Source organism: Chlamydotis macqueenii, chromosome 14 (assembly GCF_036417535.1).
Source record: "Chlamydotis macqueenii isolate bChlMac1 chromosome 14, bChlMac1.mat, whole genome shotgun sequence".
Classification (NCBI taxonomy): Eukaryota; Metazoa; Chordata; class Aves; order Otidiformes; family Otididae; genus Chlamydotis; species Chlamydotis macqueenii.
This window is the reverse complement of record NC_141569.1, coordinates 19,458,537-19,474,013: the sequence shown is the minus strand read 5'-3', so window position 1 is coordinate 19,474,013 and position 15,477 is coordinate 19,458,537. Positions and strand designations below refer to the sequence as shown.

Genomic DNA, 15,477 nt, shown 5'->3' with positions numbered 1-15,477 from the left:
CTACCGGCTGCGCTCGGAGGGGCTGGGGAGGGGGAGGCCGGAGCAGGGGGGGCCCGGAGGGGATGGGGGGGCCCGCTGGTGCCCCTCCCGCGGCGGGGGCCACCGTTACCTCCAGCCCCGGGCGGGGGGTGCGGTGCATGCGCAGCTGCCGCCTGCCCTCCATTCATAAAAAAAAAAAAAAATAGAGGGGGGGAAAACCAGCCCAGGAGCCGTATCCGTCCTCCGCAACTGGCAGCCAGCTTCTCGCCAGCCCCCCATTCATAAAAGGCAGCCGAGCATGCGCGGTGGCGCCCCGGTGCCCACCCATTCATAGAGTCGGGAGGCCGCGCATGCGCGGGAGCCGCCGCTGCCCTCCCATTCATAAAATAGCCATTTTCCCAGGCAGCGGCGGGCGCAGCACCGCGGCCGCCGCTGACAGCGCCGCGCTCGCAGGTCCCTGCCCGCAGCTCCGGCCGGGCTGGTCCCAGCTCCGGACCCCCCGCCGCCTCGGATTTAGGATTGACTCGCCTGTGGGGAGATGGTCTTAGCTGAATTCTTTAAAGTAAGTACGAGATCTGTGTTTGCCGGCAAGTGTTAAATATTTTTAAGTAGAAAAAAAATAATAATAATAAAGCCTGCTCCCCGAGGGGAAGATCTTGCGCTTTTTCTAGATGTATTCGTCCAGTCCCTTAAAGATCACTGATGATAGGCGTATTTCTGACTGTGACTTTTCTAACAGCAATTATCTATAATTATATACAGTGGATAGCTGCCTGCTGCTTCACAGCCTAAAGGAGACCTTGCATTCTGAAGAAATATCCTCTTTCTTGCAGAATTTGTATTTTTGTTCCTGTGTTTCTTATTTATAGCTCTTTTCTGTGTTCTTTCATCAACATCTGCATTTGGTGTACGTATATGGCAGGCAGGTTTCACCGTACTTGTGTCGGATTTATTTGCAGAGCTTTTATAGCAGAATAAGGCTCCTCTTTCTGTTGATGAGATGTCTTCTCTTTCATCCCTTCTTCCTTCCCCGAAAAAAAAGCATAAATATATGGGCTGACAAATAAGAATTGGATATTTCTTGCTTTAGAATAGGAAAACTGATTATACGCATTTCCTCTCTTTCCCAAAGCCTTGTTAGTGTCAAGTAGTTCTGAGCTGTCTCCATAATAGGACACTTCAGGCATCAGCCACTGGTGTGTCAGATCTTTCCTGCATGACCTTTGCTCTTTAGCATTTTATTTCATACAACTGTCTCTTTTTTTTTGGCCTCGGTGCCTTATTCCATCACTGTTCTGTTCCCTGTCATGTTGTACACTTGGTTGCTTCAGTTTTACATCTGGATGGATTCAATATTTTAAAGGCTAGATGAGCAATAAAAATGTGTACCTAGAATCATTTCATAAAGGTGTATGAAATATATTATAGATGGAGGAAAAACCTGTCTTGGCTGCTCTTCTCTACCAACTGCGTAGCAAAGATAAGCCAGGATTTTATTTTCTGGTACCAGTCCTGGCGTCACAGGAGAAAGAGAAGCCTAGAGACGACATGTTCTGAAAATTCATTATCAGAAGGGGAATGGAAAAAACAGAAAGGGGCATATAAAAGGCACAAAGGTCTTAGAGGAAAGCAGGACTGGAAATGCAGACCTTGGAAATGGCAGTGCGAATGATATCAGCATTAATCGCAGGAGGAAAAGGCTTCGCTCTTTTTCTCAAGTGACAAGGGTCTGATTTCTTTATTTAGATCTTATAGCCCCAAGTTTTTCTCTAAAGAGAGAAGCAGAGAAAGAAAGAGAAAAGGAAAAGCATCCCCACATGAGTAGAAAAGGCATGTTCTAGACTCCTTAAAACTTCTGCAGCTGCTGCCTTTCTTCCATGCCATGCTAAGGGTACAGTATGTCAAAAATTAGCTCAGGAATTGCTGTTTAAGCAGATGAAGAGAACCCCAGCTTTCCCAATATTAGGGCTTCCTCCCTACACTGCTCTTTATTTTGGGTTAAAGAAAAAATTTGTGCACTGAATCATAATGATCCTGATGACTGGCTTCCCCTTCCCCGTGTAAAAATGAATGATAGCAGGAGGAGGGGTTGTTCCCAGTTATTGGAACCCCACTGGGGATGTCTCATTGATAAATGTGCCATTTTCCATGGGCTACTGTGTTTGCTGTTGCTAGAAGGGACTCTATCTTGGTATTATAAAATTAAAAGGCCTATTTCTGAATACTGCAGTCCTTTTGAAATTCTCTGTGAGGTATGTGCAGGGGAGAAATTATTTGTTCTCCTCCTGAAACAGCAAAACAAAAGCTGTTTTCATGGAATCATGACTAAATCCCAAATCATACTGGGAAATGCCACATCTCAAAAAGCAATCCCCCCTCCCCACAAAAAATCCTGTTGTCAGACTTCAGTGAAATAAAACTCACAACCTTTGCAACACTGCAGCAATAATTAATTCGCAGTTCTGATAGTTTTCCAAATGTTAACCAAAAAAGCCAAAAGCCTGCTATTGCTATACAGTTTTCCAAATTCAGGCCAGTACTCAGAGCTGCCTTTTTATAGGCAGTTGTGAAAGTGTTTTGATTTTTATTCCTTTAAAATGCAATACAATGTATTTCCTTAAGAAGATAAAAAAATCCTTCTAATATGGTTATCACTTAGTACCATTAGCTTAATAGATCGTATCTGACCTTAGTTTTCTGGCCTTAAAATAAATTTCCTTATCCAATAAAAAGCCTCGACTAGGAAATTTGAGTCCCTAGAGATCCGAACGTTAGTGGGCCAAAATGTGTGTTATTCACTGGCTCCACGGGAACAGCCTCTAGCTGGACAGAGACAGCTTCTTGGAAGTCTACAGGTCTCATTTCCCAGCTTCTGAATTTCCACGCTCTGGCAGGAATTTAGTGTCTTGTTTTAAAAAATGGCAGGTTTCCCTAATAAGCTTTCTATTTTTTTTCCTTATTACTCGTAGAGAAAATTCTAGCTGTCCTCAGATCAGGCTGCTAAGGAGGGGGACAAAAATAATTAGTATCAATATTTTGTTAATATTAATACACACTTTATGGAAAAGAGCTTTTTTTTTTTCTTTTTTTTTAAGCTTTTACAGCCTAACTCAAAATTCAGACAGCTTTACTCGGTCTTAATGAACTCCGACATCAGATATTATTCTTAATCACACATTAAAAACATGTGCTTGCTGAAAGGTCTCCTTTGACTTCAAGTGTCGTCTTCCCTCGTTAAAAGCTTTTATTGAACCTTTTGACTTCCGCCAGTAGCAGGGTGCCTCTCGTCACTGCTGGGAGGTCTGGGCGAGAGGATGTCCTTAACTCCAGACAAAGGCAATGGCAGAAGTTGTTCCCGTACCATCAGCTCCTGCTCCGCCGGGACGCAAGGCAGCAAGCCCTGCGCTGGTGGAAGCGAGCCCCGGCCAGCAGCGCCTGCCTGGTCCCGGGTTCCTCCCCAGGTCTCTGCACCCCGCTTGGTGCGTCTCCTCCATGAAGCCCTCTAGATCTTCCCTTTGCAAGGACTTTTGGGTGGCGAGGACAGGTTTTACACTGGATACCCTGGCTTCATTCCGAGTGCTTGGCCTGGGTCTTTCCCTCTTTTCCCAACGGCTGTGGGGATAAGCTGGGCCTTGCTGGTGCGTCCTGGCCTCCAGCGCCGTGCTGGAGCCAGGCGGGGTTTGTGCCCGTCCCCCCAGCGCGGGGTGCAGCCGTGATCAGCGCATTCGAGAGAAGGTTTTCTGGAGTGTGTATCCAAACCATGGGAGAGAGAATAGTCATGATTGTTCTACAAGCAGTGGTGGATCAGAGGGATTTTGCACTGGTTACCATCGCTTCTGAACGGCGTTGACTTGCACAGGCCTTGGAATAGATGGCCTCCCTTGGCATGATATGACTTCAAAGTATACTGGTTTCAGCTACGATGATTTCTGTGTGTGCAGACTTACCTGTAAAGATTCTATTGCTTTTGTTCGGTTGTTTTCTTCCTGTTATCCTATTGTTTCAGGAACTCGTGTGTCCCGTATAGCAAAGCAAACAAGCAAATTTCTGCAGTACATTTCCTGCAACTACTACTGCACATACATGAATGAGGTTATTTTCCCATCTCTTTCAGAGACTGTAATTCAGCTTTTCCCTGGACAATAACGGGCCTAGGCTCATAGCAACCGCGGGGAGGTGTGAGCCAGCTGTTAGGTGACGAGATTCAGAGGTCTCTGCTCTATCCCCTCCCCATCGCTGACCCACCGCAAAACTCCAGGCGGACGGGTCCGGCCTCACCACAGCCCCGGTGCACAGCTCCCGCTGGCGTCAGGGCTTGGCCTTTCGTCCCTCTGTGGTCATTTTTTGCTCCCTTCTTCACAAAAGCTTGTCAACTGGGAAAATTATTGGAAATTTGTGATGAAAAATTCTTAATGAAAACTCCAGTTTGTTTTACTCTGCTAGAAATGCTTCTCTGGCTTTTGGTAAGAAGGCAGAAGAAGGATCTTTCCATACCATTCTCTCCATCCCACTGAAAACCATTATAACCATTATAGATGGCCTAGAGCCGGCCACCACCGCATCAGCAATGGGCAGCGCTGCACCGGCTGCGTGTTCAGCAGCTCCCCGGTGTTACAGGGCACAGGGCCAGGCTCAAGAGAGGGGCCACCAGCGATGTTACAGGACATGCAGGGGACAATCCAGCACCGGCAGTCCCAGGAGAGGCTTGGTTTGCTGAGGCAAATGGCTCTGCATGACTGGTGCCGTTCAAACACAACAGCGGCCCAGGCCGTGCATGAGGTGTAATTAAGGTGTAATTGGTTAGAAAGAGGCAAAGTGACCCCCGATCTGGTACGTGCCGCTTACAAAGGACAGAAGGACTTGGTGGTGGCTGCATTACTTCTCTGACCATACTGGTGGTCTTGCCATTAGCAAGCACACGCCGAGCAGCACGTTTGGGGCTTTTCTTTTCGATGCCATTTAAGGCTGAGTCCAGATGTTCGCACATCAACATCTCAGGTTGAAATTTTCTGCATCTTTCAGAAAAGGGTTGGGCAAAACTGTGATACCTTCTACCTGATGGTGGGTCGTGGGAGCGCATTTTCCCATTTTCCTGTTGGCTTCACCAGGACTGTGGGCACTGAGGATGTCGGAGTCTCACCGGTGCTTCCCAGGGCCAGGCTTTCAGGACTGCCTCCACACAGGACGCGGGCCTGGACGCTTGAGTCCCTTATTCTCATTATTCCTTTGTTACCGCACACATCTAGAATGTTGAGAGGTACGAGACATATGAGAAAGAACTTACTGAAATGATTAACTAATAGATAAATGAGGGTTATAAACATATATGCCTGCACTCATTAAACACTTAAGTCAAGGCTCATTTTGTTTTTCAGTAGCTAAAAGACAAGTTACCCAACTCCACTTTGAAAATAAAGATACTAGCACCTCCTTGCTTCAAAAATTGTTCTGAAGGCATTAATGAGAATGAGCTTTCCTGGGGTTTATGGAACTTTCTCACAGAATTGCCTACAAGGACGTAGCTTTCTATAAAATTATGTAGGCAAGTCCAAAATCCCATTAAAACAGAAAATCACTCTTGTTTTAATTTCATATGACTGAAGAATCTTGCAAAAGTTTAGAGTCTGAAATAATACCAAAATACTTTAAAATAACAGTTGGTTTCCTACAACTTTAGGACTTGTAATTATCTCGTACAATAGTCATTTTAAATTGGCAGTATCTGGATGGAGAGATGAAACAAGCACTGCAGCGCATTTGGGAACTTGGCGTTGGAATCCCGTTTTACTCCCTTGGAAGGAAGTGTATTTTGACTTGAAAATTGCATGTGGTGAGCAGCCGTACAGTCCTCAGATGGCATGGGAGAGGAGAAATTTTCTCTACATGGGAGTTTGTTGACATTCCTGCTTTGAAAAGAACTTCATTGTTTCACCTGCCTCCAAAGAATTAATAAATCCCAGTGTAAGAACGTCCCCGTGAGTTTTCCTTCCTGCTGTCTGCTTGCAGAAAATTGCCTGTACAGTTGCAACCAGTGGATTTGTGCCTACGTTAGTGCTGTGCCATGTCTGTAATTACTGATGATCTAGGATTAACTCATTTTGTTTACAAGTATTCTGTATGGCATTTTTTGTCAATTAAAATGCAATTTAGAGTCAGGCTGGATTAGCGCAGTGGACAACAAAGGCACTGCATAAAGTTTTGCAGCCTTAACAACGTTATGGTGTTTAAGTTCTACTTTAAATTCTACTTTATTACAATCTCTTCTATTTTTCTTTTTTTTTTTTAATCTACCATTTTATTTAAATTACACATCTCGTTATATTAGATCTGTTCAATCTGAACAATTCATTCAGTACCTGCGAGCAGTACCCAGCTGCCGCTGCCAGAAAGAGAAGATCTGTTCACACCACTAGCATCGCGAACTTCAGCCCTTTCTCACCACGGTGGATGAGCCCAACAGGCAGAAATGTTCTTCCTTAGAGGGGCTGACGTTTGAGGCTCATTGCTGGTCACCATCCCCTTCTTGATTAGCCAGGGTGGCAGGTTCAGGCACTCTAATTAAAGGAGAGGGGGAAAATTAAAAAAAAAAAAAGAGGAGATGAACAGCTCAGCCTACGCTTTCTTGCCTTCCCTCCCAACCGAAGTGGCTCACATCTCACATTTGTCACCACTTCTGCCCAGGGCTGCTTCAGACAGACAGTGGCCAGTGCCATGTGCCGCATGTTGAATTGGGTCACTTCAACCTCTGAGCCAACTCCACCAACTACAAGATGCAGTTGACCCCTCTGAACCCCACCTTGTTCACCTGCGCAGGCCTTTGGAGCCAATGCAGGAGCCCCAAGGTTACACCCCTTCGACTTGTGTCCTTCTTCAAGGTCTTAAGTTCTGCCAGGTCACCCCAAGCGCTAATTTTGGTGGGACATGTGGCTGGAGCAGAAGCTGCAGCTTCTCAGATAACAATGGTGGTGGTCAAGGCAATATCATCCTTGCTGGTGGGTTCCTGGTGGGGAGGTGAAGAAGGGCATGGTGCCCTGTTTCTGGAGTGGAAATGAGCTTTCCCGCTGCTGAGCAGACATCTTACCTTGTGACTGTTTACGGGAGTATCTGGTATCCTTGTATCTGCCTGCAAACCAAACATGTTTGAAAGGATGACTTGCTTGTATTGTTCCAGTCATCCTGGAACAGTCTCAGACCGGTTGCAGCTGCACTTCTCCCTCTGGGGAACACGTCATCCAAAAAAGGTCAAGGTCTGATGCCTGTGGGGTTCTTCCAGGGAAGTCGCCAGGATCCATGCACATCCCCAGACAGGCACACCCCAGCCTGCAAGACTTCACGGGAGCAGTCTGGCTTCTTGACTTGCTTCATGGGATGCAGACACAAATCTTAAAGCAGAAACAGCTCAGAGAAAGAGGAGCTCAAGGCACGTGCCAGTGTAAGCACACAGGCACAAAAACTGAAGCAACTACACCATAAACCATCATCACTCTTGTCATCTGGGCAGATCCCAATGGGGAGAGCCTCCTTGCAAAACAAACGCCACCCAGATCACACTCTAGCTCAGCACTCGAGATGTTTGTCCTGGATCTGTCACCAGCAATCTTACCACACCGCTGAAACTTCTGGTGACAACACCATCAGCAGCAATGTAGTCACGGTCCTTAGAAAATTTCATAAATATCAGAAATTTATGCCTCTTAAGAGCAGCTTGAGTTAACTGTGGAAACCCTCTGCTCAGGAGTGAGAAGGCAGGGCAGATGTTGGAGGACCATTGTTGTAGCACCAGCACCAAAAACCGAGGGGGTGTGTATCTGTGGTGGTTTAAAGGTGGTCTTCAGCAAGAGAGATGTTGTGTGCAGAGCAGGGGTCTGCCAATTAGGAGACCTGGGTCTTGCTTGGCTGTCTTCACTCCAGAGGCTTTATCCAAGTAGATCCTGTGCCCAAATATCTGCAGGGTCTTTGAGTTTGCCACATCAGGGCTTCCATTCCCCACGCACTGCAGAAGTAGAGCAATTTGAAACAGCATTGGAATGAAAATAGATGATGAATAATTTTCTACATTAACTATCCTAACGTGTGGTGTTTAGTCCAGGGTTCCTCTCCTTTCTGTGGTAATTAGCTCTGAAATCCTGATTAGCGTTATCTCAGTTAAGCCATCTTTTAACATCTGCTTGCATATGGCCATGTCTGCATACCAGGGGTTTGGGTGTTTTAAGGCTCTAATTCTTCTCCCAATTAATCTGATGACAAAACTTCGTGCGATGGCACTGCCAGCTCCGGACCACTGCAGACTGCTCCGCTACAGAGTTGACACAAAGCCCGAGTGCCACCTCCTGCGTCCCCTCGCCGGGGCAAGGGGCTCCGGCTGCGGTGCCCAGCAATGCAGGACGCCCGCGGTGTGCCACCCTGGCTCGGAGCTGCTGTGTCAGGGAAAATCAGTATGGGATCAGCTTCTCTGCGTTGGCAGAGGCGGTGGATGCTGCCTAAGGGTGAAACAGCACACGCGCTGACGCACAGGGCACCTTAAAATAAAGAGTGAGCCAAGGTCCAGCCTAGGTGAACGGGCCAGACGCCGGGGGCTCGATACCAGGTGGGAGTGCGCTCAGGGCAGGACGCAGAGCCCCGTGCCAGAGGTTATTTAACAGTTACGGCAAGGCAGTGACACGAAGGACCAGCCAGAGACTCGTAATGTCGTTCAGCGTGCCACCATTTCCTCCGGCTGCCTTCCGTCTGACAGCGGCTCTGCTGCGCTCGCTCTTGGCAGCCACAACAGCTGCATCTCTCTCCTTAAAAAACCCAAACCTTCCCCAAAAAAAGTGAAGTCTGCCTGCAAACATAACACCAAGCCCGTACACAACCAACTGCTTTGCTGAACTCTGACTCCCAGCGAGTACTTCTTATATGATGACACTGGATTCTGATACACCAAATAAATTCTTTTTTTTTTTTCCCTCTGCCTCCCCCCTAGTTATCAGAATCATTGCTTCTCTTTATTTTTAAATACAATAAACAGGAATAGATGCTTTAAAAACTCTCTCATTTCTTGAGTCGGGATGTCAATGAGCTATGAATAATGAAACAAAAATTTTTGCATGCTTAGCTAAGACCCAGCAGAGAATGTTAACTGGTGAAGAGTCGCAGCAGAAGGGCTGCGTTGCAATAATCACCACTGCTGCCTGATAAAGCCCTTCATCCTGCTCGTCCCGCGCTGCGCACAAAAGGAGCCGGCAGGCCGGACGCAGTGCCAGCACCCGGAGCCGGCATGTGCCGCACTGCCCATGCACACGCTGCCGCTCACCCTCCCGTCGCCGGTGCCAGCCCGCCCTCCCATCGATCTCGGGAGAACTGGCGGGCTTTCAGCCCCTCAAATGCCAAGTGATCCATCACAGCAAGGATTTACAAATATAACAGTGGACTCTAGCAGCATTTTTCAGTAGGTAACGGTGCGCTTCCCTTTCTCCTTCCAGAAGCGCGTGATGAGCTCGCACTCCGGTTTCGGTAGCGTTGTGGGACATTCCGCGGGGGTCGTGCTCTTGCGGGAGAGCCGCGTACGTTTACCGTCCCACGCGCGCTCCTCCTGCACGACTTGGCTGTAGTGGGCTGCAGTTTTTTCCTGACTTTTTTTTCAGGCTTCTGTAAGATTAAAATCTTTCCCGAAAAGGTTAATTTGTTTGTCTGAACACAAACAACTGGCGATGCCTTAAGCCGCTTGCTATTTCCTTTCTCTCGATACCAGAAGCTTTTTCCTCCCTGCAACTTGCTCTGCAGCCTTACTCACCGCTGCTTCAAACCCATCCCCAACATTATATTAGTTATGAATAGAGGTCACCCTGGGAGGAAATGGCACATCTACTAGAAAACAATGTGCACTTTCTAAATTTGAACCAAGTCGTTTCCGTTCTTTGATTTAAGTTTAGTTACTTCCTGTGGTTTCTTGTCCTACGCCGCTGCCGAACCTTTGGAGAGACTCCAGGATAAATTGCACTCCTTCAATGAAATTAGAAACTGCAGCAGCAGAGGGCTTAGCTGGCATGGCCAGTAAACAGCCCTTAAACCAAATATTAGTCCACTTAGTGTTTTGACCAAGAGTGCCTAATTACCCGCGCGCGGTGACAGATGGGGTCTGACCGTGCGCGCGCCCTCGTGCCCGTCCACTCTCACGCTGCTTCACAACCGGACAACCTGCTGGGCATGAGCTCCCAGCTCCCGGAGAAGGGCTGGAAGTGGCCCTAGGGACCAGCAGCTCCCACCAGAGATGGGACGCTTCCCCTTGAGGCCCGGCCACCGTCCCGCAGGCAGATCCTGGGTTAGCAAGGACAAGGGCTCAGCCCCGCGCTCCAAAGGGCTTTGTACCCAGCCAGTGCTCCTGCGAGCCACGGTTCTGCACCAGGATTTTTAGGGATCAGGGTCAACTGAGGAAAATCCCCAAACCTTAGGTAAGTCATGTCAGGCAGTTTCCTGACAGAAATACACATGAATAAGCACCGGTAACCCTAAGATGCGCTTTCCCTCAGTAAAAATGATGAATGGAGCCTGCAGTGACCGTAGCCCTCCCAGGGCCAGAGGAGCTCTGCACGGCCAAGGTCAGGGAGAGGAAACCAGTAGCGGAGGAAGAGTGACGCAGTTTATACCAGGGCAAGCGCTCTGGCTCCACTGGACACAAGTCTGCCTTGTAAGAGCTTCTGCACAGTACCCAGCCTCAGCGAAGAGCCCGTTTGGGCTGGCGTTGCAGAGTCACTCAATAACGATGCGCTCTTTCTCTCCCCCGTCCCTTTTCTTTCTCCTTTCCTTCCCCCAGGGTATTTAAGAGCCGATTTCTCACTGTTAATCAGACTGCTTTATCAATGGAGCCCCGGATCCCTCACAACATCACCGTTGTCCCCAACTCTGTGATGGTCCAGCCCTTGCTGGACAGCCGGATCCCCTATGGGCGGCTGCAGCATCCGCTTACCATCCTGCCGATCGACCAGATGAAGACCACTCACATCGAGAACGACTACACCGACAACCCCACCGCCTCCCAGCTGGCGGCCCAGAAGCGTCCCCGAGGCCCCCATGAACCGGTCTCAACCAACCAGCAGCTGCAGCGATGCGAGCAGGATGTCACCCACCCCTGGATTTCGTTCAGCGGGCGCCCCAGCTCCATCAGCAGCAGCAGCAGCACGTCCTCAGACCAAAGGCTCTTGGACCACATGGCCCCGGCGCCCGTGGCCGAGCAGTCCTCCCCCAGAGCGGTTCGCATCCAGCCCAAGGTGATTAACTGCAAACCCCTGGACCTGAAGGGAGCCGCGTCTCAGGAACTGGACAAGCACTTTCTGCTGTGCGAAGCCTGTGGGAAATGCAAGTGTAAGGAGTGCGCGCTGCCCCGGACTCTGCCTTCCTGCTGGGTGTGCAACCAGGAGTGCCTCTGCTCGGCGCAGAACCTGGTCAACTACTCCACCTGCATGTGTCTCGTCAAGGGCGTCTTCTACCACTGCACCAACGAGGATGATGAGGGCACGTGTGCCGACCACCCCTGCTCCTGCTCCCACTCAAACTGCTGTGCCCGCTGGTCCTTCATGAGCGCCCTCTCCCTGGTGCTCCCTTGCTTGCTCTGCTACCTGCCAGCCACCGGCTGCGTTAAGCTGTCCCAGAGATGCTACGACCAAGTGAGCCGGCCCGGATGCAGGTGCAAAAACACAAACAGTGTCATTTGCAAGGCGTTGCCGGAGAGCAAAGGGAGCAGGCCAGAAAAGCCCTTCTGATAGTTTTGGGAGGATGGGGAGCGGGAGGAGGCTCCACGGAGAGGGGGCGGCGTTGGCTCTTTTTGATAACCTGTGTTCCGAGGAGAACGTTGGCCTTTTGCCTCCACAGAAAGCAGAAGCAACTGTTTCCACAAACTGAAGCACTTTGGGTTATTCAGGGTTTTGGAACTGGTCAGAATTTAAATAGATGGGGCCAAAGGAGGAATCTCAATAATGCAGAGTGAAGGCTGAAAACCTACATACGTCATGAAGTACAGCTGCTTAAAACCTCCCGGTTCGGAGGGACGGCTGCTCACCATGCCTGAGACCACAAGAACCACGAACTGCGCGCTTGGCAGACTCGGCCGCACCAGCGACACCCAGGGAGCTGCACTGGAGTCGTCCTATTCAGGGTGGACCTCTTGTTTGCGCGTTCCAAACTCTGATTTGCTATGGGCAGCCTGTTGAAGGTGCGGGGTTAACTCCCTCCTTCCCCACCCGCACGCCGTTAGAAGGGCCAGTTGCACACAAAGTCCGTGTTTCTCCAAAGCGTTCTGTGTCCCTCGAAGGTTCTGAGCCGGGAGTGAAGGTACAGTTCACCTGAGGCTCTCTGCACACTTAGGCACGTTGTTTTCTCTGGACCCACCTGGCCAGCTGGATTGGACCCTCTGTTTTAAAGCAAGGTGGTAGCAGGGGTGCTCCCTCCCCGGGAAGAGCAGCGGCAGGATGCGTTCAGGCAGCGGTACCAACATTGGCGTTCTGGCTGCAAGCTGATCCGTAGCATCGGGTTTCCCTCAAAGGAATATTCGTTTTACACCAACAGTACGAACCAGCTCCGGAAGGATGCTGGCCGAGCCCCGCTTCCCCGGCGCCCGTGCTTGCTCCCCCGCTGCTGGAGCAGAGGGAGTCTCACGCCGCGAAGCGAAGACGTTCGGTGTTGGTTTCTCTAAACCTCTTAAGCTCTGCTAAGAAGTCACAAAAACCTAGGTGTACAATGCACATAGGTGTATTTTTATAGGGATACCAATCCAGTACCTCCTCTCTGGAACAAGCTCTTCTTTGCTCATTAAATATCAAGATCTTTGGGTTTTTTTTGTCTTGGGGATGAATGGCGTTTGCTTGAAGTGCAGCCCATTCCCCCCTCTCTATTGCTGCTGTTCGACTTTTGCCTCCTCTGTACAAAACTGCATCTTTTTAAACCTAGAGGATTCTTTTAATGTTTATTTTAGTGTTAACAAAAAGCCAGGGGAGGGAAGAGAGCGTATTTAAGGCACCTGCCCGTGATTTTCGGTAGGGAATATCATCGGCTTTGCCCGTGCCCTCGCCCCGGGGCCGGTTCTGCGTTCCCGTCGGATGCAGTGACCCCTTTTTCTCCACAACCACAGGTGCTAAACAACCATCTTTGTCCAAACATGCAATGCTGTGCTAAGTAGGTAGGTACTTGTTGCATGCAGAAAACCGATCTAGTCCCTCTCTTTTTTTTTTTTTTTTTTTTTTTAATTAGAGGAAATTTCCTTGGTAAATGCACAGCAGTGACACTGAGATGTCGTCTCTAATTAGATAAAGCAATAGGCAGAGCTCATGTAGCATTTCCAGGAATCCCCTCCTGCGTGGGGGCTGGCAGGAGAGTGCGGATGGGAGAGCTGGTGTCTTTTGTTTTAAGAATTCATTTAACCTGGATGACTTGGGGTTTAGTTAAGCTTAATTGTAGATATTTATTGAACGGGGAATTGAAAACAAACCTTTCTATATTTATAACATTTGCTAGCTTGCATATGATAAATCATAGGAAAAGGGATCCTGTGCCTGTCACCAGATACCAATTCCTATCGTTTATCCTCGTCCTGACCGAACTGGGACACCAGAAAGAAGGAAGCCAGTGGGGATCCAGAGCTGTACATACTATCTTGCACAAACGAGAGGGGAAAGGCTAAAAGGAAAACCGTGCCCAAACCAGCTGTTGGTTGAATGTATAACGTGATGCATTTAGTCAGAGAAATCATTTTCCTAAGATACGAACAGGCTCGAGAGCACAGCCGGAGCGGTAGTTACCTGCTGCCCTCCTCTGCTGGGACCGTTCCTGCCCAAACGGCCCCCTCCCAGGGCTGCTTTGCCTCTTTCACCCTGGTTTAGACGCCCGCGGTTTAGATGCACGCAAGGTCCGCGCAAGCGAACACAACGCCGGCGTGGTGGCCGCTGTGCCAGTCTACACTCATGTACATACACCCGCCAACCCGTATGGATTTCCTTTCTTTGTACATAGTTGTAAACTATTTCTCTGATGGTTTCCTTTACTGTGTAAATCCTGCTATGGTGTAAGCCGGCCCCGTGCTGGAAGGCGTCAGTGGAGGTGTTGGAGCAGAGGTCGATGTAGCGGAGCGACCCTCCCTCCGCTCCGTGGCTCCCAGCACGGCAGTCGGGCTCCGCTCCATCAGCTCCTGGCCCAAGGCACGGCAAGGAAGTGGCTGAGCTCTTTGCGGAGCGCTCGGAAAGGCTTGGGGTCAGCCGAAGCCGGGGCGCTGGTGGAGGGTACATCTCCAGTCAATAATGTCTTTATTCCCCTCTCTTCCCCATCCCACCGCCTCCGTTCCCCCATCCCCTTTTACGGTACTTGGGTCTCCTGCCACCCCTCGGACGTACCACGGGCATGCCGCCGCATGACCCCAGCCCCAGTGCGGGGGCAGAGGCTCTGGCCCCTCTCCCTGCAGGCCGGGTCCCCCCCCTTGCAAATTGATGAGGGGTTGCTAACGAGCACAAACCGTGGGCACCGCACGTGCTCTCTGGCGGTGTTGAGAAGGTCCAACTCCAAAGGCAAGAGGGGATGCGAGGGCAGGTTCCCCCGGGACTGGCGCTGTGCCGGCACAGGGCGGCTCTGGAGGAGGATGAGGATGAGGATGTCAGGGCGCTGAGCTGCTAATTGCTGTGCCAGGTTCATTGCCAGCTTTTGTCCTCCGGCGATGCCACGCTGCATCCCCGGCTGGAACTCGCCATCACCAGAGCGGCCTCAACAGCTGAATAACCCGTCACCGCACCTTCTGTCCTGGTGGCCACCTGGCAAGAGGAGCGGCTACTAAATCCAGACCATTGCTCCCTGGGCACTGGCTTTCCCACCCAAATGAGCCCTCGTCGTTCGGCAGCGCTGGGTCTCCCTCCTCCCCTCCCGCGCTCGGACACGCTGATAAAGGCTTCCCCCTTCTCCTGTGAGCACCCTACCACCTACGCGCCCTGAGAAGTTACCACAGAAGGTTTTCTTTGTATAGAATATTTATTTTGAAGCTCTATTTTAATAGTATTTATTTTAGAAAGTCTACTATTGTAAGAGTTCTTCTGTTTGTGAAGAAAAACAAGTACTGATGAATGTACTGATCTAGAAATTATATATATATATATATATAAAAATATATATTGTTAAATATATAAATGGCTGCTGTGGTTTTTAAAAAAAAAACTCCAAAGAACGTTTGTAGCAGTTATTCTAAAAATACAACAGAGAGTAGCCCAGAGTTGGTTATTTGATACTACACACACCCCAGGAGCCACTGAGGGAGCCGAGAGCCCGGGTGGGATAACTCCTAATACACGGCGGCACGCTGGCCCCGGAGACGCCGGCCCGCGGCGCAGGACCCCTCACCCAAACGGGAACCGCAGACCCCCATCTGCCGCGTTGCTGGTTGCGACGCGCACCATGCCGCCAGCTCCACGTGGGAACCCCGTGGCCGGGGCAGAGCCGCGGTGAGGGGAGCCCCGGGAGCGTGCGGCCTCTCTCCGGGATGCTTTC

General features: G+C 49.9%; 1 protein-coding gene across 1 annotated transcript; it reads left to right on the top strand.

The window, feature by feature from the left end:
• Positions 1-402: 402 nt before the first annotated feature.
• SPRY4 (sprouty RTK signaling antagonist 4) lies at positions 403-15,052 on the top strand. The gene is made up of 2 exons (XM_086758899.1): positions 403-541; positions 10,775-15,052. Exon 2 carries the CDS (start codon positions 10,821-10,823, stop codon positions 11,718-11,720), a length of 900 nt encoding a protein of 299 aa, XP_086615025.1. The 5' UTR covers positions 403-541; positions 10,775-10,820; the 3' UTR covers positions 11,721-15,052.
• The last annotated feature ends 425 nt before the right edge of the window (positions 15,053-15,477 follow it).

What these genes read in the sequence shown, in the direction of transcription:
- SPRY4 (XM_086758899.1), top strand. Translation starts at nt 10,821, where the DNA reads ATGGAGCCCCGGATCCCTCACAACATCACCGTTGTCCCCAACTCTGTG.